This window comes from Alligator mississippiensis, chromosome 2 (assembly GCF_030867095.1).
Source record: "Alligator mississippiensis isolate rAllMis1 chromosome 2, rAllMis1, whole genome shotgun sequence".
Taxonomy (NCBI): domain Eukaryota; kingdom Metazoa; phylum Chordata; order Crocodylia; family Alligatoridae; genus Alligator; species Alligator mississippiensis.
Genome location: NC_081825.1, coordinates 260,062,487 through 260,085,340, shown reverse-complemented (window position 1 = coordinate 260,085,340; position 22,854 = coordinate 260,062,487). Strand labels below are relative to the sequence as shown.

The 22,854-nt window shown below is 44.2% G+C and overlaps 1 protein-coding gene across 1 annotated transcript in view; it reads left to right on the top strand.

Annotated features, from left to right (window-relative positions):
• The window catches only part of SEC23A (SEC23 homolog A, COPII coat complex component), a 55,923-nt gene that overhangs the window by 19,200 nt on the left and 13,869 nt on the right, over positions 1-22,854 (top strand). Inside the window, exons 10-16 of the mRNA XM_006268337.4 lie at positions 1,127-1,250; positions 6,619-6,699; positions 7,443-7,532; positions 12,268-12,374; positions 14,371-14,524; positions 15,202-15,279; positions 22,231-22,392. Coding sequence (XP_006268399.1) covers positions 1,127-1,250; positions 6,619-6,699; positions 7,443-7,532; positions 12,268-12,374; positions 14,371-14,524; positions 15,202-15,279; positions 22,231-22,392 — 796 coding nt within the window. The remainder of the gene's footprint in view (positions 1-1,126; positions 1,251-6,618; positions 6,700-7,442; positions 7,533-12,267; positions 12,375-14,370; positions 14,525-15,201; positions 15,280-22,230; positions 22,393-22,854) is intronic.

The window sequence follows — 22,854 nt, the reverse complement described above, 5'->3', positions numbered from 1 at the left end:
TTACGCAAAGAAGCTTGCCTGCCCAAAAGAAAATACCAGACTTAGAGACAAAATTGAAGGCCATATCTAGCACAAACCTTATCAAATATATAATTAAAATGTTTTATGTTAATATATGTCGAGCACTACTGGAGATAAAATGGCTGCTTACATTATTATTCCGTAAGTACTAATCCAAATAGTTTTAAAAATACTTTAAAGTACAGAATTGTCATAACAATGGTTTTGCCTCCAAAGAGCATTCATTCCTGAGCTTAAGTATCCATTTTATGAGGTGGTTTCAAATTTGAAATACTTATTCAAATGAGTGAGGCGAAGTGATTTAGATATATATTGAAATATTCAGTATTAAGATAAACTGATTGGTAGATTCATTTCTCTAAGGCATGGTGCACAATCTTTGTTCCACAGGGCCATGTCACCTGGCCTGTGGGGCTTCCTGCAGGTCTGAAAATTTGGTGACAGGGGAGAGGTGGTATTAACATTGCCAGTGGTTTCCCACAGCCAAATTTCCAAGCCCTCTGGGTCAGATGGCATAGCCCAGCACACATGGCTGGTGCCATGGGCCTGATCCAGTGCACAGGGCCAGGGTTGGGGCTGAATCTGGTGTATAGGGCTGGAGCCACTTACTGGGCCAACCCCATGTGCCAAATTGGGCCTGTGGACCAGATTTAGCCTGCTGACTGACCCCACACCACTCATCCAGGCCATAGGGCCTGAACACTACTGCTCTAAGGTATCACTGAAAAAAAATAACTACAATGATAAATCTCATTATAATGACTTCCTCAGTTGAAAGACTTGTGTTTTGTTTTATATTAAGGTGATTATGACTGACATACTGATCTTGTAAGAAGCCTGTTTATGAAAGTTTCTCTGTAATGCTTTAGCAATGTTTTCTCTTACTGATGACAGAATAGTAAACTGTCCCTTTTAATGAGATTTTTAAAAAGAAATGTTACATCTTGAAGTATTTTTAGTGTAAACTCTTCAGGAATTCTTTGAGCAGCTTTGCTTTTCACCAAATATCTTTCCACCAAATTATTGCCTGATAAATAGTTTAGATGTTTTTTGGCTTGTTTTTTTTCATTTGGAGGTGTTTTTTGTCTTTTGATTGTTCATCCAGAGGTTACATGGTAATGGGAGATTCGTTCAATACATCTTTATTCAAACAAACCTTTCAGAGAGTGTTTACCAAAGATATGCAAGGGCACTTCAAGATGGGATTTGGTGGCACATTAGAAATAAAGGTAAGAATCTTAAGAAATTTAATGTGAATGTTGTCAGTATCTGGTGTTGGTTTTCTCTTTGAATATCACTGCAGATCACTGCAGTATTCATGTAAAAAGCTCATGTAGACATTTGCAGTTCATAATGCCAATTTTGCTCATTTCCTCACCAGTTTTGAGCATACTTTGGTCCTAGGTAGGAACCTGCCAAATTCACAGGCCACGGCGGCCAATTCACACAGATGCTAGGGTCAGAAGGGACCTCAACAGATCATTGAGTCTGACCCCACTGCCTGGGCATGAAAGAGTGCTGGGGTCAGATGACCCCAGCCAGATGCCTATCCAGCCTTCTCTTCAAGACCCCTAAAGTAGGGGAGAGCAGCCTGCCCTTGGAAGCGGTTCAGGAAAACTGCTTTCATGGACACAGATGCATGGCATTTCTCCTGCCAGGTTAAGAACAGGCACTAGGGCCAAAACGAAAAAGTGTGATGTACTACTGCAAGTGTCACATCAACCCCCACTGGGCTACGCCCAACTGCCTCCCCGCGCTGCCAGGCTCTGGCTAGTGAGGGTGATGTGGGAGGAAGGGGAGAAGAGCCTCTCCTCTCTTCTCTTCTCCTTTCCTTTCCTCTCCTCTCCAGCTTCAAAGAAGAGCAGCCGGACGAGCTCCAGGGTGGATCAGCCCCGAATTACATGGCTGTAACGTGGCTGGGGCCCCCGATTTTTCTTGGTCGCATCATGGCTGGGGCTGCCATTTTGAAGGTGGAGCAAAGCCCCCCCCATCCTCCGTACACCTCTGGCTGAGATGTGCTGTATGTCCCACCCCTCCCAGGCATTGATTGAAAGCCCTAGCTCAGGGGTAGGCAAAATAAGGATTCAGCCCACTAGGTGATTTGCACAGGCTTGCACTGGGGCAGCCTGCACTAGTCTCTTGCTGGTGCCTGCTGGGCTGGGCCCCGGCCAGCATGCAGATTCGGCTGGGGCTGTTCCTGGTGCAGCTGCAGTCAGGTGGTGCTCTGTGCCCCCAGCCTCCAGCAACAGTTCTTGCTTGTGATCTTGCCTTTGCTGTGCCTTGCTGCACCATGCTGCGGCATGCTGGGTGAGCAGTTTCAGCCAGGTGGCTCCTACTCCATATGCAAGGCTTTGGTTTCAGCTTCCAGACATCAGATCTGGAGCTGGGGCCCTGGCACTCTTCATGGAGCCAAGATCTGCTCGCTTGCACCAGGGCAGCTCATGCTACGCTCCTGCTGGTGCCTATACCCTGGCCAGGTGCTGCTCTGTGGCCCCCGCATCCAGTTCCAGGATCTGGAGCCAGACCCCCATGTGCCTGCTGAGAGTGGTGCAGTGTGCAGCAAGAGCAAAAGAAGCCACCCTCGGAACAGCCGGCTGGAAGTTGCTCCTGCCCCTGCTGCGCCATGCCGCGCCATGCCATGCCATTCTGCGTGGGCATGCAAGCAGCTTTAGCCAGGTGGTGGCTCCTGCCACAGCTCCTGGCTGCTTTCCGGGGAGCTGGAACTGGATCTTCATGTGCTGGGGCAGGAGCAGCTTCCCGCGGGCTGTTCCCTGGGCGGCTGCAGCTATCCGCATGCTGCTCTGTACTCTCTACCTCCAGCAGCAGCTCCTCCTCTTGCTCCTGCTCCACTGTGCTGCACTTCCCTTTGCTTTTGCTGCACCATCCTTCTCCACTCCCAGCAGGCACATGGGGGTCCAGCTCCAGATCCTGGAACTGGAGATGGGTGGGGTATACCCCTGCCCTTCTAGGAGACAACTTTTTGCTGGCTCTTTGCCGGCTTTTTGAAAATAGCTGGTTCTCCGTGCTTTTCCATGGGGAACTGGATATTTTACAGGAGACTGTCAGTTTCATAATTTCCTTGAAATTGTGCATTTGGTAGGTCTATAACCCTAGGTGAGTCCCTAAGGGTGAAAAAAAAAAAGCTAAAAGTTCCAGTTTACATACCTGTGGAGTATGCTAGAGAAAATGTACCATCACTTTTATCTGGGACAATTGTATGTAGTTTCTGGCTTATCTATGTTAATTTTCAGAAGGGCAACATGATTTTGAAGTGCCTCAAATCCAATGTCAGTTCTGAGTTGAAACCTGGGACAAAAGAGAAGCTGCCCCTCCCTTTACACCCAGTTTGTCCCTGGAATGAATGGCTATGAGCCCCCATTGTCATAGATTTCATAGGTTTCATCGACATTAGGGCTGGAAGGGACCTTGGAAGATCATCGAGTCCAGCCCCCTGCCTGAGGGCAGGAAGTCAGCTGGGGTCATAGGAGCCCAGCAAGATAAGCATCCAATTGTCTCTTGAAGGTGTTCAATGTAGGTGCTTGAACCACCTCCGATGGTAAGCTATTCCAGACCTTGGGGGCTCGGACAGTAAACAAATTCTTTCTTACGTCCAACCTGAAACGATCTTGCAGTAGTTTATCACCATTTGACCTCGTCATCCCTTGGGGCGCTCTGGTGAACAAACGTTCCCCCAGATACTGGTGGTCACCCTGATAAACTTATAGGTGGCCATCAGATCACCCCTGAGCCTGCGCTTTTCCAGGGTAAAGAGCCCCATAGCTCTCAGCCTGTCGTCGTAAGGTCTGTTTTCCTGACCTCTGATCGTGCGTGCGGCTCTTCTCTGGACTCTCTCAAGCTTCTCCACATCCTTTTTGAATTGTCCTTGAAAGATGGTGAGCACAGTTTTTATCTGGCATACTTCACAGGTTCTTAAAGTAGGACAATGAGCTTTTCTATTCCAGGACAAAAAGCTTTCTTTAGAAAGAAATATGACATCTGTTATTACCTTGAGAAGTCCAAGATGTCTTTTTCTAGCAGATGGCTTCTCCAAGTGTCTTTTCAGTGCAGCCAGTTTCTTGCTTCCTTAGCCACACCCTCAACTGGAGCTCTGAAAGCACTCCTTCCACCCTTTCTTTTTGCATCTCTGTAAGTCCGTCTTGGCTTTCCCTCCTCAACACCTTGAGTCTATGCCATGGCTGCAGCATGGTCCAATAAAGATGTTCTGGAGCAGTGCTCTGCCCTGCCCCCTCCTGTTTGCATGCTCCAAACCTGAAAGTACACTGCAAGACAACTCTGAGACCATCCCCAGTGGCCACTCACCAACAGGCTGGGGATTTGAGAACAACTTTAGTGGGGAGTCCCTAGAGCAGCCTCACCACAATAATTCTGGATTTGGTATGTGTAAATGAGAGGGATGGACTGGACAACCTTCCACTGTGGTGTTAGATTTTCCCTCAGGCTCCGTGCTTTTTAATGCCTGATCTGTTTTATTCCCCTGTTCAGGGATTTTCTACTTTTCCAAAACCTCTTCCTGCAGGCAGATTCAGCTGCACTGGCTTTACTAGGTATCAGCTATCCTATTCTTCTAAACTGCTTCCACTCGAATGGAAGCTATTGAGGTTTTAATGACCCTCCCTTGTTCCTGGTCTGGGAGACTTGTGACACATTGCTGGCAGAGTATAGCAGATTCCACATACACTGACACATCCAATGATGCAGCAATTTCTTAACCACTATGAGAATTCATAAATAATGTGAAGATACAGTCCCCAATTTGTTACATATACATACTGTAGCTTTCTACAGATCCTCCAAGGATGATCAGGCCTTTTGTTTTGCACAAGTATAGTTATGAATTTGGCTTGAAACTGGAAAGCAAATAGAAAAATCTTAATGCTATTGAAAAATAAGGATGTCTTTGTACAGTATAATTACACCATAATCATTTGGGGCATTAGGTGCTGCTTTTACCAAAGCATGTTTAGGGCTAAGTGCAGACATTTGGGGAGGTTAAATTGGGTTCAGAATGGCTGCCCAATTTAAATTTAGCTTGTCCCAGTGCCAACCTTACTCTTACAGACCTGGTCTTAGTGACCAGCAATCAGTTTAAACTTGTAATTGTAAAGAAGTTTCAGTCATACAGATTGGTCTAAAAAGTGCAGAATTCAGGTTAGGATAAACCTGGCTCTATGTAGTATCAGACTTGCTTGATTTAGGTCAAACTGGTGCGTGGAACCTCTGTACACTTTCCTCTAAGCAGCCGAGGGCTGGGGATATCCAGCCACTGGCCCCAGCCCTAGGGATGCTCTTTTTACCCCCTCCCCCTCACAGGGCTATTTTTTGCGACCCCTTAGCTCCTTGCTCCCTCTGCCCCCTGCCCCATACCAGGTAGCCCTCTCAACCCCCATCCCACAAGCTGCTCTGGGTGCAGTCACATTTATGAGCATTTGTCACTGCCAGAACTGAGCAAATAAATCCTGGTGCAGGGAGGGGCGGGAGGGAAGGGGGGGGGTGTAGGTTTGCCTGGAGGGGTTGGGGGGCTAAAAGTTACCCCCGATCACCCCCATGGACCCCATGAACCCCACTGATTCTTCCAATTAATCCCATATCCCAGTAAAACCCTGTGGGTCACACCTGCCCCCCCCTCCGTCTTTAGGTTGCGCTTGCCCTGCAACTCCACCCATGGGTCGTGCCTGCTCCATCACTCCTCATGGGTTGCACCTGGCTCTGATTCCCGCCAGCCTGCTGGACTCCGAACTCCCCTGTGAGCCCCCAATCCTGGTGTATGTGATGTTGGGCAGCCATTTTGAGAAAAATTAACTTCCCCCTGACATCCCTGAGTCTGTACTGTTATGAGGTCTTGTACTACGTATTAATTTCAAGACTAGGGCATGGTTATTACTTAACCAATAATAAATTTAATAAGCCTTTAGTAGTTACAAGTTTGGTGCTATAGTTAGTCAAAAGCATTACAACAGACTCATCCTACTCAATCACTTACCAGTGACTTTTACCCGGTTGCCTGCATTCTCCACCAATTTGTTATTGGTTAAGGAGTAACTATGTCATAGTCTGGAATTAACACCTGGTACAAGGGCCGAATTGAAGTTACAAGATATAACAGTACTTAGCCTAGGAGACAGAGAATGTGAATTTGATGTAATATTTATGCAATCAATATGGCCTGTCCAGTGGCCCCTCAATTTGCACATCAGATTGAGAATATTTTAATGTCTGTCTTAATGATAAATGCATTTTGTGTGCTGTACACTTCACATAATATGTTTTCTGGGGCACTTAAGGGTCTAAAAATATTGTGCTTTCTTTATATTAATTTATAACCATGTGTAATCCTATTTGTATTCATAAACATATTGTAGTTTCAGATATACCATGTGTTGCTGCAAATGTGCTTAAAGTGACTATACATGCTGTTTCTGTAACACCAATATATTTATAATTTTTTCTAAAGGTATCAAAGAAAAACTTAATGCCTACCAGAAGAGTTTAAAAAAATCATTCTTATTATTTTATCATTGTTTAAAGTGCATGTAACCATACCTTAATCTGTTACATATTTTACTTTTGAATCTGCAGACTTCAAGAGAAGTAAAAATTTCAGGAGCTATTGGACCCTGTGTTTCCCTCAATTCTAAAGGACCTTGTGTGTCAGAAAATGTAAGTCAACTTTGTTTTAAATTAATATAATTTAGGATAGCAAAATAATTTCTGATTCTAGACAGAAATGTAGAGTTACAGGATTGGGAGGGGGACTCTAGGATTGTGTATTTAAAACCAAACTCTTGCACAAATGTAGGGTGCTGTATTTGTAACCATCCCAGATAGATGCTTGTCTAGGGAATGCACCATGAAGGCTCCTTCTGTTGCTTCTTAGGCTGCTGACAGATGTGAACTCTGCTCCATTCCCTCCCAAAAAGCCCCTAACAGCTATGCTTTACTGGAAGAAGCAGTGTGTTAGTTTGTCCTGGCTCTGCAGTATCTGTATAGAGCAGATGCTTCAATAGGACTTTTTGGTGGTTTTATCTAATACCTGATGCAATCAGCTGTTAGATAAAAGCACCAAAAAAGTCTTGTTGATGTGCCTGATCTATACAGACTTTGGGCGAGCCAGGTGCAACTAATGCAGTGTCTTTTCTGGGCTTGCACTGGGCTAGGCACAGGGATGTGCCAAGTTTAAAAGTAAAGTGCTGTTTTTTTTACATCTGTAAGCAGCCTTTGATAGAAGCTGTGATGAAGAGCCATTACAGAGCAGTGGAAATAATGGCCTGTAGTGGATAGAGGCAAGAAGTGTAGCACTATTAAAATATGTTAGGTATTTTAATCCTACATCTATAGCTTTATTAATGTATAACAAAGAAATACTTATGTTTTTCAAAGCATTATGTACAATCTGTTTACAGGAGATTGGAACTGGGGGTACATGCCAGTGGAAAATCTGCGGACTTAATCCCACTACAACTCTTGCACTCTACTTTGAGGTAGTCAATCAGGTAAGGAAAGTTTCTCTTTGTAACAAACTCAAATATAGTTTTGTAATTAGCCTTTCAGATTCATTTACTTACAATCAATTGTTTTTATGGTTTCCTTAATGTTTTCCACTTGTATATGTCTGTTGCCATTCTCAAATGATAGAGTCTAAATTAGTTGGTGTCTACTCAGTAAGATGAGCTGACTTTCTTTATAAAAAGTGTGCCAGCAGTAATTCATTTTCTCAGTGACAGATATCAATAGGTGGAGAAACGAATACAAGTTTGTCAGCTGTGGAATGTTGAGTGTATTGTTCAAGTGTAAAACCAATTTTAAAACGATTCTAAAAAATCCTAGAAAACTTTTAACTGCATTTGCACCGAATGCACAGAAAATCTGTTGATGGGAAAGAAATTGGTATGTTGTAGTTGGAAGGAAAGTAAGATAGTTTATATTATCATTGTTAAATAAAAATACATTTTTATGCATTTTTTTCGTATTAGTAAAATAATAATCATGGGTATTTATAAACTTTTTGGCAAGTCTCCATAATATTATGAATTTAAAATGCTTTGTTAGATTAAATTCAACAGTTCTAGTTCTGGCCTTCTAGTACCCTGAGTACTAATTTGTTTCTTCATATGCACACAAAAGTCAGTGTGGTACTTGCTGGAATAGAACATTTGCTAGCTAAAGGTGCAGGCAGAAGTGCAGCTCTCAGCTGTAACTCAGAACGATTTTTGCAAAGCATCCTGAGTTACACCATTACCCCAGACCAAACAGATGTTCACTGTTGGTTCCAGCCAGGAAGGGAATCTAGCTGTGGGCTGGGAGCCTGCATCCAGGTTCCCATAGTGAGGGGCAGGCTCTCTGCCAGTGGTCACTGATTTCAGAATGGGAAGGAGAAAGGTTTTTGGAGCTCCCCAGCTGCTGCTGAAGGGTGGGGTGGGTGAATTGGACCCCCCCACTCCCACCTCAGGAGGGCTCCAGGGAGGCTGAAAAACCCTCAGACTGAACTTCCTCTGCTGTCTTTCCCCCCTCCCATTCTCAAAACAGCAACAGGCTAGGAGCTTGGAAGACACAAGTTACAAAAGATGCTAAGTTTTGAAACGTCTTTATCTGATACTTCATGCAGTGAGGGGGGTCAGATTTTCACCTGATCAACCATTTTTTGAAGCTGTGTGCAGCTGTGCACTTGTGTTTGGTCACATTTATAGACTGCTTTGTGTGGCCAGTTCAAGCAAAAATTGTCACTTCGGTCTGTACCCTAAAGTTTCAGTCTTTCTTGTTAGGTCTAGTTCAGGGGTGAGCAATTATTTTGGGTGGAGGCTACTTAATGAGTTTTGGTGAACTGTCGAGGGCTGCCTGAGTAGCCCTGCCCCTTGACAGTTGCCCTGCTACCTTGTTGCCATCTTGTGACCAGAAGTCCCACCCCCTAGCCCATGACCTTTGCCACTAGAAGTTCTTCCCCTTACCCCCCGGAAATACTCCTTTTGGGAGAGGGGATTACCGTCTTAGAACCAGAAAAAACTCAAATCATACACTGGAAGTCAAATACCTACCATAACATATTTTAATTTTATTACAAAAAATATTTTTGTCACAATTTGTGTTTGTGTACTGTATATAGAGGTGATTGCATAATAACTCAAGAATAAATTCTTAGTTTTGTATATTGGGGGCGTATGTATGGTAGGGTGTGGATGTGTGGGGTGTGTGTGGTGTGTATGTGGTATGTGTGCATGTGTGGGGGGATGTGGGTGTGTGATAGGATGTGGGGTATTTGTGATGGGGTGTGGATGTGTGGGGGGGCATAGGGTATGTTGGGAGGGTTGTGTATATTTGGGGGGTTGGGGCAGGCTGTGGGTATTTCATAGACATTAGACATTAGGGCTGGAAGGGACCTCGGAAGATCATCGAGTCCGGCCCTCTGCCCAAAGGGCAGGAAGTCAGCTGGGGTCACAGGATCCCAGCAAGATAAGCATCCAGTTTGCTCTTGAAGGTGTTCAATGTAGGCGCTTGAACCACCTCCGGTGGCAGGCTGTTCCAGACCTTGGGGGCTTGGACAGTAAAGAATTCTTCCTTATGTCCAGCCTGAAACGGTCTTGTAGTAGTTTATGACCGTTCAACCTAGTAGTCGTCCCTTGGGGCACTCTGGTGAACAAACGTTCACAAAAAATGTATGAGGGGGGTGAGTGGGTGACCCCTACACTCCTCCATGGTGCAGCAGCAGGCGGGGTGCTCAGGGTGCAGGCTCCTGGCCGGGTGCTGTTCTATCCAGTGCTGCACATTGCAGCGAGGGGCGCAGCCTCTATCACTTATGCTCCCCGCCACTCACATGCAGCCCCTGTATTTGCACAGCAGGGCGGGAAGCCCCGCACTCTGGAGCCAGGTGCCTTCCCTGCCAAAGTTGTGTAGCACTGGAGAGAAGCATCAGCCTGGATCTTATTGTTTTCCCCGCTGTGGCTGCGTTGCAGGGGAGGGAAGCCCCAGGCGCCTTCCTCTGCAGGGTGGAGAAGGTAGCCAGGTCCAGCCTGAGGCTTGGCTTCTCTTCTGTGTTGTGCAGCCCTGGCATGGAAGGCACCTGGCTCCAGCACATAGGGCTTCCCCCACTGTGCCTGATGAGTGTGGGGGCTGCATGTGAGTGGCGGAGAGTGCCAGCAGTACAGATGTCTGTGTGGAGGCTGTGTGCTGCAGTGTGCAGTGCTGGCTGGAGCCGCGCCCTGCTGAGCACCCCACCTGCTGCTGCTGCCACCGCCTGCCAGGGCTGTGCGCCATGAGGGAATTGTGGGAAGGATCCCCCTGCCACCCTTCCTCACACCCACACGCTGCCCACCCCAGCTTCACACTGCTGCTGCCCCCTGGGCACGGGCTTGGCGCTGCCACCAGCCACAGCCCCAAGCTCTGTGCTCCCTCCCAGATCCAGCCCTGCCTCCACTGATTCCCTACCCACTGCCTGGAGCAAGCAGGAGACTGGGGAAGCAAAGTAGGTCCCCAGGGGCTGCAGCAGCTTCCTCCCACAAGGATGGGAGCCAGGCAGTAGAGTTCCGTGATACACATGGGTGAGTGTACACATGGGTGTCTTGCTCCCACCCTTGTGGGCAGGGCTGGCTAGAGCAAAATGTGTTTGGGGGCCCCGCAGGTTGGTAAAAGTGCACAGCCCATGGGCTTTGTTTTGCCCGCCCCCAGTCTAGGTAAAAAATTCTGTTCCAAATGACGTAAGGTTATTTCAATCTGTAAATAACGTTTTTTGTGCTTTTCAAGTAGGAGAAAATTAATTTCCTATTTCTCTCGGGGAACAAAAAGACTGTCTCCCTGGTGCTGAATGTAGTGCTCACCAGCTTTAGCTGTGTGTGGCATGTGGAGTACAGGGCTGCATCTGGGGCACATGCTACATGTGACACTTGCGTCAGAGTAGCCCTGAGTGCTGGATCTGGCACGGGTAGCCCATCTATGGACCTCATCTGTCCTGTCCCTAGATCCAGTGTGCAGGGCTTCTCCAGTGCGGGCACCGCATGCAGCATGTAAACAATATTTGCTTTTATAAAGGAAGTGTATAACAGCACTTATACACTTCCTTTATAAAAGCAAATATTGTTTATTATCTTCATGAAAGACTCTAGCAGTGTTTTGCAGACTACTCTTTACAACAACTAACAGCTGATCTCAACCAGTTCTCTTGGAGGGACAGTCCCACACAGCATGCCCCAGACCAGCCCCACGCCATTTGCAGCCTGCACCAAGTGGGCTCCATGCATCACATGCAACAAATAGGGCTGGGGCCAGCACATAGTGCATGTAGCAGGCATCATTTTGGGTGACTTGATACAGCCCCACATGAGACTCCTGTACTATATAAATACCAAAGTAACTGCCACATAAATTCTAGCCCCTTAAATTCTGCCTGTATTTGCAACTGGATTCATTATTCCACACTTCCTGTCCTAAAAAGTTATGTAACAATGTAACTTTAAAATATTGAACAGATTCCTCATTCAACACCATCTGTTGTGTTTAAATGGTGGGTGAAGCTATTAATGTATAGTTTAATTGCTGCATAAATATAATGTCACACCTCTCAGATTTCAATGCTTGTACAGAATCTGCTTTCATTAAATTGCATTGGAACTTGATCTCCACCCTAATTAAATACATGGTGTAATACATTTAGTGCAGGAAATTGGACAATATAACCCTTCACATGGTTTCCCCTGGGTCAGGGTCGGAATTTGAGTGGGAGCTGCTTCAGCCGCCTGCCTCAGACAGTACTTAAATCCAAGATCCTCCCCATGTTGAATGCGGGGAAAAGCTATGTCTTGGATTCCAGTAAATTCAGCAGTTCAGGGTTCCTTTATTTTCTTTTGGAATCTTAAAAAATAGACCTCCCTCAATTCCTTGGTAGATAAGGATCCCTTTTCATAAAGAATACAATACAGTTAAGAAGTATTTTATCAGACATTGATCACTTTCCTGTTGTGCTTTACATTGACAATACTTACAAGCAATTCTGTAGATGACTTGTTAATGTTTCTTAGGCATGTCATAACCAGTTTCAGATTAATCTGTTGTTAACAGATTTTACCTGTAAATATAATAGTCCTCTGAGGCAATTGAAGATGTGTCCCAAAATGTAGTCTTTATTATTGCCCCCCTAAAGCATTAAAATATTATGAGTCAGGTACCAAAAAAATCAGAAGCTTGACTGAAAATCACGAATTCAAAAAATAATAATTTAGGTTGTTTTTTTCTTCTTCCCAGCACAATGCTCCGATTCCTCAGGGTGGACGTGGTGCAATCCAATTTGTGACTCAGTATCAGCATTCAAGTGGGCAGAGACGTATCAGAGTGACCACCGTTGCCAGAAAGTAAATTTTTCTTATGATAAATGTATTCAGAAAACAATGCAGCACCTGTTTGTATTTCATTTAATAATCTTCAGTTATTTAACCAGCTCAGTGTTTTAGGATGTACAGTGTATGTGGCAAGGAAAGGATGGTCCCTCTGAATCCTGTGTGCGTTTTCTGTCTGGTGTGTTGTGAATTGTTCCATATCCAAGAAGCTACAGGCTGAAATGCCCCAAAATGACTGAAGTTCTACCTGGAACATGAATTGCTTAGTGAAAGTCTATGGTCTGTGTTGTTCAGGTGGTAAAATAATCCCAAAGTTCCCTTACTTTAGGGGCAAGGATTTTTGTGATATCTCCGTGATATCTCTTATTGGACCAACTGTATAGTTTGGAGAACTGGTGGGCAAGCTTTCAGGCATCAGGTGCCGTTCTTCAGATCTGAGAGAGGAGCAGAAGTAGGCTGAGCTAAATATCAAAGAAAAGACTCTCTGCAAATACAGTCTGCTTGAAGGGATGGAGGAAGGCTAAGAATGAGGAGGGAAATCACCTTAAAATCTGGCTCAACTTTGATCTGTGTGGTAGAGTACAACTATTCATCTCACACCAAAATGTTCACTTGCAACTTCTTACTTTCAACTAGCTTCACCATTAGCTTACTTAGAAAGTGGGCACCAAATCTTATAGAGGCAGTTGATTGTGCTGAGGAGTGTTGGTTTTCTTTAGTGTTGTACAGATTAATGAAGTATGGTTAATTTGTAGGAAGATGTCATTTATCAAAGGGGTTGTGGCAGTTATCATTACTATGGGTGTCAGGTTAATTTTCTCTTATTGTGCTATATATTAGTGAAATATTTTTAGTGTTCAATAAACCAATAAACACTGCTAGCATACAGATCTCTTCCCCGCCCCCCTTACACAGGTCAAATTAAGACTTATAAAGACACAAAGATCCACAAGCAACAGATAATATCACTTGATGGAAACTGTCACACTGTGTAATGTGTTTCATGTTCAAAGGATGAGCTATCCAGTGGGGAAGAAGAATCTGGGAAACTTTCTCTGCCAGTGCTCTCCAGCAAGTGGAGCTGGGGAGCTGCTACCAGGGGCTGTCATCTCTCTCTCCAGCTGTGCTGGGAATGAGTTGTCAGCTGGGCTTCACTTGACTGAAGAAGCTGCAACCCAACCCTTGTGCGGAACTGGGAAGACCTGTGTGAAGGGTCAAGGATGGGGGGATGAAAGGGGCCAAGAGCAGCAGGGCTCAAACTCTCCAGGGACCTTGTTAGGTGCTTTTGTATATGTCCTTGTCATGCCCCCAGCTTTCTGAACAAATTCCTCCCCCATCTTTCCCTGTGTCAGACAAGTAAAGTATGTTACTTCAGTGCGTGTTTACACTCTGGCTTTCATGGAGAAGTTCTAATGGCAGTCTTAAAGAAGCAGACAGAAAGCTGGTTGAAGGAAGGGCAGTGAATCTTGACATTTTGCTACTCTGGCCTGGGTCAGCAAGGTTAAGAGTCACAGAGAGTCTCCCCTATCAGGAAGTGGGTGGGGAGAGGGAGACATCTACCTTGGGATGCCTGAGGACCTGGGCAAACACTATCACCTTTTGTGTGACATGATATGTTCAAATGAAAGCTTGATAGAAACCAGGTACAAACTGTTCTATGTTTTTCAAGCAAGGACTTTGCAGCTCATTGGTCATTTTTATGGCTTGTTGGCCATTTTATTGTGCAGTAATTACTTTGCATGTGTAGCATGTCTAAATTTATTGTACAATTAACCAGTTAATTGCACACTAGATGTACCTTGCATCAGGGGCTATATGTGACATACAGTGCTTGCATTTTTATATAATCAAAGAAAATTCCTAAGAGGGAAGGTTCAGCAAAGAGGCTCTCAGCTCACCCCAGATGAGGTCTGAAATTCCATGACTTTTCTATGATACTGCTCTCTGTTTCAGTTTCAGTAGAGTCTGCTGAGCTTGGATGACTCTCTATACAACTGCTTTTCTTTTGCAGCTGGGCAGATGCACAGACACAGATCCAAAACATAGCTGCTTCTTTTGACCAAGAGGCAGCTGCTATTCTTATGGCTAGATTGGCAGTTTATAGGGCAGAGACAGAAGAAGGACCTGATGTGCTTAGGTGGCTGGACAGGCAACTCATACGACTGGTAAGAGCTGCTTCCCTATTTATTAAATCAATTGGGTGTCTTCAAGTTTACATTATTAAATGACTTGTATTCAATGGTTATCTTAAACTATTATGTAAAGAGAGACCAAATACTTATCTATGCAGAATGTAGAATTAATCAAGATTTCCAATTTAAATAATTAAAATAAAATTAGCACACAGTCACCACTGTGAGGCTTCCAACTGTTAATGGGTTAGAATAAGATTAAAGATCTGGTTTAGGTGAAATCGGACTTTAAGTCTTTTCTTATGCGTGCACTGTGTGTGCAGTTTTAAATATTCATTTCTTTAAAAAATCTTTGACTGTCTTGAATACTTTGAATTTTCCCTTGTTACTTCCTTATAAGATTAATTGTCTATTAGTCTATTCCATAAGTATGGAAGCGACTGTTCTAAGCAACTTTCTGTAGCTGAATTGATATTTTTTCAGTAATTGTCTAATTGTGTAACATTTAAAAAAGCACATACTACAGTGTGATATGAAAGGAAATTACTACTTGCCAAAAACATTTTTTTCATGCTTTATTCTAATTTACATTTTTACTGTAAAGGTTCAACACTTCACATTTGATATGTATTAGAAAAATTTGAAAAAATTCTAATGATATAACCAAAGTTGTTGTGTTAACTTATACTTTTATTTTCCTTTTATTTAAGTGTCAGAAATTTGGAGAATACCACAAGGATGATCCAAGTTCCTTTAGGTTTTCAGAAACTTTTTCACTTTATCCACAGGTGAGTAGAAGGAAGGTGTTAGAAGTGGACACCTTCTACATAAGAAAGTAAACAACAAGTGAATGATTATGGATAAAGAATGGATGTAAGAGGCAGTCTGGTATAAGGCAAATAGAGCTTTTGACTGGGAATCAGAGCTGGAAGACCAGGTCTATTTCCAGCTTTTCACAAACTTGCATGTGATTTTGCTCTTTAAGCTTCTTGTCTTGTTTCCTTTTTGGATCTTCTTACCATATATATCTGCAATGCTTAGCATAATGGGGTCCTAGCATAATAAGGGTCTTTATCTTACTTGAATGTTGAAGTACTCATTATCAATGGCAATCTCTCGCAGTCAAGGATGATTGTCTTCCATGACTGTCTTATCTGTGGATCTGAAGATGGCTGACAAGGTCTATCCAGGATCATAGTTTCATAGTTGGTAGGGTCGGAAGGGATCTGAGCAGATCATCAAGTCCGACCCCCTGCCATGGCAGGAAAAAGTACTGGGGTCAAACGACCCCAGCGAGGTGTTCGTCTAACCTCCTCTTAAAGACCCCCAGGGTAGGAGTCAGCACCACTTTGGAAGTTGGTTCCAGATCCTAGCCACCCTGACTGTGAAGTAGCGCCTCCTGACGTCTAGTCTGAATCTACCCTCTGCCAGCTTGTGACTGTTATTTCTAGTCAGTCCTTGTAGTGCTCGGGGGACCAGGGACTCCCCCAATGCCTGCTGGTCCCCTCTGACTAGTTTGTAACAGGCCACTAGATCCCCCCTCAGCCTTCTCTTGTAGAAGCTGAACAGGTTCAGGTCCCTTAGCCTCTCCTCGTAGGGCCTGCCCTGCTGCCCCCTGATCATGCGGGTGGCCCTCTTCTAAACCCTCTCAATGCAGTCCACATCTCTCCTGAAGTGCGGCGCCCAGAACTGGATGCAGTACTCCAACTGCGGCCTGACCAGTGTCGCATAGAGGGGGAGGATCACCTCCTTGGACCTGCTCGAGACGCATCTGTGGATGCATGACAAGGTGTGGTTGGCCTTCCTGACCGCGTCCCCACACTGTCGGCCCATGTTCATTTTGGCATCAGTAATGATTCCAAGATCCTTTTCTGTCTCTGCACTGACAAGAAGGGAGTTCCCCAGTCTGTAGGTATGCTGCTGGTTCTTCCTCCCCAGGTGCAGCACCTTGTACTTGTCAGTGTTGAAACCCATCCTGTTCTCATCTGCCCACCCCTGTAAACTGTCCAGGTCCAATTGTAGCCTATTCCTCCCTTGTAGCGTGCCCACTTCCCCCCACATCTTTGTATCATCAGCAAATTTGAATAGGGTACTTTTTACCCCCTTGTCCAAGTCACTGATGAAGATGTTGAACAGTGCAGGTCCGAGGACCGAGCCCTGGGGGACCCCACTGCCCACGTCCCTTCAGGTTGAAAATGACCCATCCACCACCACTCTCTGGGTGCGGCCCTCCAGCCAGTTAGCGACCCGTTTGACTTTGTAGATGTTGACGCCACAGTCCCCTAGTTTTTTAATGAGAATGAGGTGAGAGACAGTGTTGAAGGCCTTCCTGAAGTCCAGAAAGACTACGTCCACTGCTACCCCTGCGTCTAAGGCTTTTGTGACCTGGTCATAGAAGGCCACCAGGTTGGTCTGACTGGACCTGCCTCTAATGAACCCATGTTGGTTGCCCCTAAGCATAACCTCCACCCCCGCTGGCCCCTCGTGGACATGCGCCAGGATAATTCTCTCAAAAAGCTTACCCAGGATCGAGGTAAGACTAACTAGCCTATAGTTTCCTGGGTCCTCCTTCCTCCCTTTTTTGAAAATGGGAACCACATTGGCCCTTTTCCAGTCCTCTGGCACCACACCAGAGCACCACGAGTGCTCGTAAAGCCATGCCGTGGGTCCTTCAATGACCTCTGCTAATTCCCTCAGCACTCTGGGGTGGAGGTCGTTAGGACCAGCTGATTTAAATACGTCCAGTCCCTCCAGAAGTTCCCTGACTAGATCCTCGCTGACCCTAGGTCTGGGTGTGCCTCAACCGGGGCCTGAGGGGGTCCCGGTGGATGGGCTGATCTGGTCCCTGCTCAGGAAAATGGAGGCAAAGAAATTGTTAAATAGGTTAGCCTTGTCGTCTGGTGCGACAACCAGATTTCCTAGCGTGTCTTGTAGAGGCCCCACATTACCCGGTACCTTCTTTTTGCCACAGACTCTGTTGCAGCTCTGCAACATGTTTCCATGCAAGGTGGGTGGCTCTGGGTTCTTGATTCTTTCCACAACATGCTGTTTCTCCTGTTTCTGCTTTTTCAGCTCCTTTTGTCATTGTAAGGTTTCAAAGTACTGAGATCCTTGCAGCAGACTCTTCCTTCATTTAGGGCAATCCTGGGCAATACTCTCGCATGAGTTGATATCAATGTTGCGTTTTTTCAAGTTGGCCTTGAGGTTGTCCTTGAAACACTTTCTTTGCCCTCCTCTTGAGTGTATGCCTCGTTTTATTCTCCCACCTCAGTCTTGCTTTGTGAATCTGGAGTTAGACATCTGGATGATGTGGCTGGCCCAGCAAGTTGATGGCGGATGCTCATTTCTCAGTGCTCTTGGTGTTTGCTTGCAGGAGGTTACTAACATTGGTGCATCTCTCTTCCCACTGGATTTGAAAGATCTTCCATAGACAGTGTTGATGGTACTTCTTCAGTGACTTCAATGTCTCCTGTGTGTTGTTCACATCTCAGTTCTGTACAGTCAGGTGGGGATCATGACTGCTTGATAAACCATGAGTTTGGTTTTGAATATGATGTTGGGATCTTCGAACACGTGTTTCCTCAGGCATCCAAAGGCTGCACTTACACTTTTGAAGGCTGTTGGATTTCTTCATCGATGTCAGTCTTCTGCAAGAGATGACTTCTGAGGTACAGGAAATATTCAACGTTCTCCAGAGTCTTACTGGGAATCTGAATTACTGGAGCTTGGAACTGCTCATTAAGAGCTTGTTGATAGAAGACCTTAGTCTTCTGAATGTTAAGCATCAGTCCCATATTCTTGTATGTCTCGGTAAAGACATTGGTAAAGCCTGAAGGTCTGCTTCCAACTGAGCACACACTACAGCATCAGGATACTGGTGCTCAATGATTGAGGTCAGGGTGGGCTTGGTTTTGGCTTGGAGTCAGCTGAGATTAAACAGTTTACTATTCAGTTGGTAGTTTAGCTTCATTCTGACTGGAAGCTTGTTGGTGGTCAAATGTAGCATGCCATATGGAATATTGAGAAGAGTGTTGGAGCTATGATGCAGCCTTGCTCAACTCCTATTTTAATCTCAAAGGAATCTGTGATAAATCAGTTGTTGAGAACTACCACTCTTATACCATTATGGAGCAGGCAAAGAATGGTGACAAATTTCAGTGGGCATCTGTACTTCAGAAGGATCCTCCACAGCCCTTCTCAGTTGACAGTCGAAGGCTTTTGTGAGGTCAAAGAAGGCCAGGTACAGAGGTTTATGTTGTTCCCAACATTTTTCCAATATCTGGCGAGCAGTGACGATCATGTCAGTTTTGACTCTTGATGCCCTAAGCACAGACTGAGATTCTGGGAGGAGCTCTTCAGCAAGTGGAAGGAGAAGGTTCAGGAAGGTTCTTGCAATTATCTTTCTTGTGGTGGACACAGTAAGGTGATCCCTTTGTATTTTCCACACCTCAGACTTGTCTCCTTTCTTGAAGATAGTCATAATCATGGTGTCCCTGAGGTTGTTTGGGATTTCCTCATCATTCCAGATCCTTAAGATGAGGGTGTGAAACTGTGTTGCGATTTCTTCTCCTTCCTGCTTGAAGATTTCAGCAGGGATTCCATCAGCCTTGCTGTTCTTCATCTCCTTGATGGCTTTCCTCACCTTGTCAAGGTTTGAAGGGATTCCAAGATCATCTCTGGCTGGGTGTTGTGGGATGGAGTTGAGAACACTTTCATCAGCAACAGAATCGCAATTGATAAGCTCTTCAAAATGCTCCTTCCAATGGGTGCTGATGGTTCCTCATTCCTTGATCAGGTGTCCTCTATCCTTAGGTCTCAAGAGGTTGGTCCCTGAGCACTCAGACCATAAATGGCTTTGGTGTTGCTGAAAAAAACATGCATATCATGGACGCCAGTGAGATGTTGAATCTCCTTTGCCCATGTTGTTCTGCCAAGCACAAAAGGCCTTGTGCTTGCAGTCGGCATACTCTTGGATTTCCCGGTCATTCTCATCAAGCCAGTCTTGCTGTTTCCTGGTAGAGAATCCAAATTTCTCTTTGCAGGTGCTGCTGCTGCTGGACTTAAAGGTACCCCAAGTGCTGCTGACATTCTCTCGTTGTTGTTGATTGGAATTTGCCAGTTTTCCATTGAGAAAACTGGTGGAAGAAATCTTGCTTGATTGGGTCCTTGAGTCCTTCGACATTGATCTTCCATCAGCACTACTTCTGCTGCAGCCATCATGTAGGAGCCAGTTTGAATGACATAACCAAGCAGATGAATCTGTGATCTGTTCAGCAATCATCAGCTACTAACGTAACTCGGATGATGTGGACATCTTTGCGATCCTGGGTATGAACAATAAAGTAGTCAATCAAGTGCCAATGCTTAGCTTATGGATGTTGCCATGATGTCTTATGCCTGTTTTTCTGGCAGAACAGGATGTTGGTGGGGTTGGGTCCATGTTCCGTGCATTTGGTCAAGAGGAGGATATTGTTGGAGTTGACATTTTCCACTCCCTTTACTGATGGTTCTGTTCCGAAGTTTTGAGTCCCTTCTGACTCTGGCATTGAAATCACTGAGAAGAATGAGTCTGTTTCCTTCTGGAACACCAGAAAGGACTTGTTTAAGGTTGATATAGAATTCCTCCTTGCTTTTGTTGGTGGCATCAAGAGTTGGGGCATACACACTGATGACAGTGGCATATTGGCCCAAGACAGAGTTATGTGGTGCTTATTAATTCCAATAGGGAATTCATTGAGTTGGTTTGAGTTTTTTCTTGATGGCAAAACCAACTCCATAAAGCTGGTGTTTTTCTTCGTGTTTGCCCTTCCAGAATAGTATATAACTGCCTCCTTGTTCTTTGAGCTGCCCATCTTCCATTCTCTGGGTCTCGCTCAGTGTAGCGATGTCAGTGTTGTATTGCCTAGTTTTTGAGCCATGATTGTAGTGTGGTGCTCTGGGCATTCACTATTAGGATTGTCCATGAGAATCCTGATGTTCCAGGTCCCAAATTGAATGTGTCCTCATTGATTTCAACTGCAAGTAAAGGTGATCCCACTGGATACAGTAATCCAAGCAGGAAAAAGGTAGTCAGACTATGTTTAGGGCATCTTTTCTAGCCCCCTTCTCCCCATGTGGCATGAGCAGAGAAAATCTGGAAGAGGACTGCTCAGTCGCAGGTACAGTTGCCGAATTGCACTCTTGATTACCTCATCCAAGTGCTAGATGACCTTGTAACTGCATGCCGGGTCATGACTAGGAGCTTCCAGACTTCTCAGTTCTGCTCTTGTCACTAGCTGGTCATGAAAGGTCTTGAAGAATGTGCTGGAAAAGATGTTCCATGGAATATGCCTGTACATGATTTCTTTTATTGTGGAGAAACTGCTGCATATCAGTTTCCACATGGTTCTTGACAGAACAGGACCTTGGTTCAGTGGCAAGGAGGTTAAGATGATTTGAGATCTCATTTGAGATCTTCATTTGCCTTTGCAACCATTGATATTCTAGCATCTTTTTCCACCTGCTCCACCGTTGAGGACTTGTAGACCCATAGCTTTGCGTTGGGAAGGCTTATTAAAATGGCAGCCTGTACTCTCCATGTCACCATGTCCATTGATGCTATCAAGGTACTAATGTAATACAAATAATAATAAATCGGTTTTGGGGAAAGTGTGTGCAATAAATTAAAATAGGATAATTTATAGTCAAAATGAACTTAATCCTATAAAATTTGGACCTAAAATACTTTTTATTTACCACTTAAAGTATTAAACTAATAAGACAAAAGACTTCATTGATGTTTTGTTAGGTAAATTGAAATTAAGACTGCTTGCAGATGTTTAAACAACAAAAAAAGGTGCTTTACTTTAAACTCCATGCACTCCTGTGCTGAGTCCAGCACATGCCCAGAAGAGGCAGTATGTTAGTTGGATCTGACTCTTCTGATGTCTGTATAGATCGGGTGCTTTAGTGAGGGTTTATGGTGCTTTTTTCCAAGAGCTGATTGACACTGCTTTAGATAAAAACGCCCCAAAGCCCCTCTCATGTGCCCAATCTATACAGATGCTGTGGAGCCAGGCTGAAGTAATACACTGCTTCTTCCAGTAATGCGTGGTTTGTTTCGGGTTTTTTTGGTTTTTTAATGTCTGCAAGCAGCTTAAAGGAATTGTGCATTTATTGGTAATCTATTTCAGATCACCTGATAAACCCTGTGGCGTCTGGGCTTTTTATAGACCTCAGTGGAACTTCAGTTTAAATTGCTTGTCTGAACATAAAAATTCTAGTGGAAAGATTGGTTTAACATGAAGGGGATTTGAATTTTCAAATTTCCACTACAAGGTCCAAATTTACTGATCTTAAAAACTGTATTTCTTTTGATTGTAAAGCTACTGTTAACTCATGCTTGCGTATTTAAAATTGTATGCAAACTCCTAGAAACTGTAGAGTTAATTTACAAATGTGATAGTGTAGTAAATATTTTAAGAGTATTAGAGCATGCTGTTTTATGTGTAAATATTGGCGGTTAAACTTTACGCTTGCTAGAAGCTGCTGTGTGTGTTTATCTATTTTGAGAGTGACCTTTATGTTTAAAAAGAAGCATTCAAAGGAGGTACGTGGAGGAATTAGAAATGTTAAAGATTTGAAATTCAGTTTGGAGCAGTATGCTTCTGAGGTGGCATTAGCTAGTACCGGTTATTCTGAAACACATTTTTTCCGTCTGTTTTGTGCTCACCAGTTCTTGGAATTCTTTTGTTTTGCAGTTTATGTTTCACTTAAGGCGGTCCCCTTTCCTGCAAGTTTTTAACAACAGTCCTGATGAGAGTTCATACTATCGTCATCATTTTATGCGTCAAGATCTAACACAGTCACTTATCATGATTCAGCCAATCCTTTATGCTTATTCTTTCAATGGACCTCCAGAGGTATGATTATATATAAAGTAACAATAGGGCAAAAGAACACTATGTAATGGGATTATATTGGTGGGTATATTGTGTGTGTTTACATAAATATTAGAACAAACACGTATTTATTACCCATGTGTGCAAGCATTTGTGTTTGTGAATGTGCATTATATAAAATGAACTATGAACAAGACAGGGCCATGAATGCACCCACCTGAATTCTGGTTGTATCTCAGTAGTCTTAAGAGCAAAACTTGCTTGGTTACACAACAACATTTCAAACTAAGACGAATAGAATAAAGGTCTGGCTCTTTTGCAGTCAGTGAGACTCTTGCTCTTGCCTTCATTTGCACTAAGACAACTCCTTTTGTAAATCAATTTTTTCAAGCTTCACTTTTTAATAAATCTTGAAAAAATTTGCACATTTATTAGAAATAACATGGTTTATGTTTAAATATAAAGCCAAAACTCTTTCCCTTC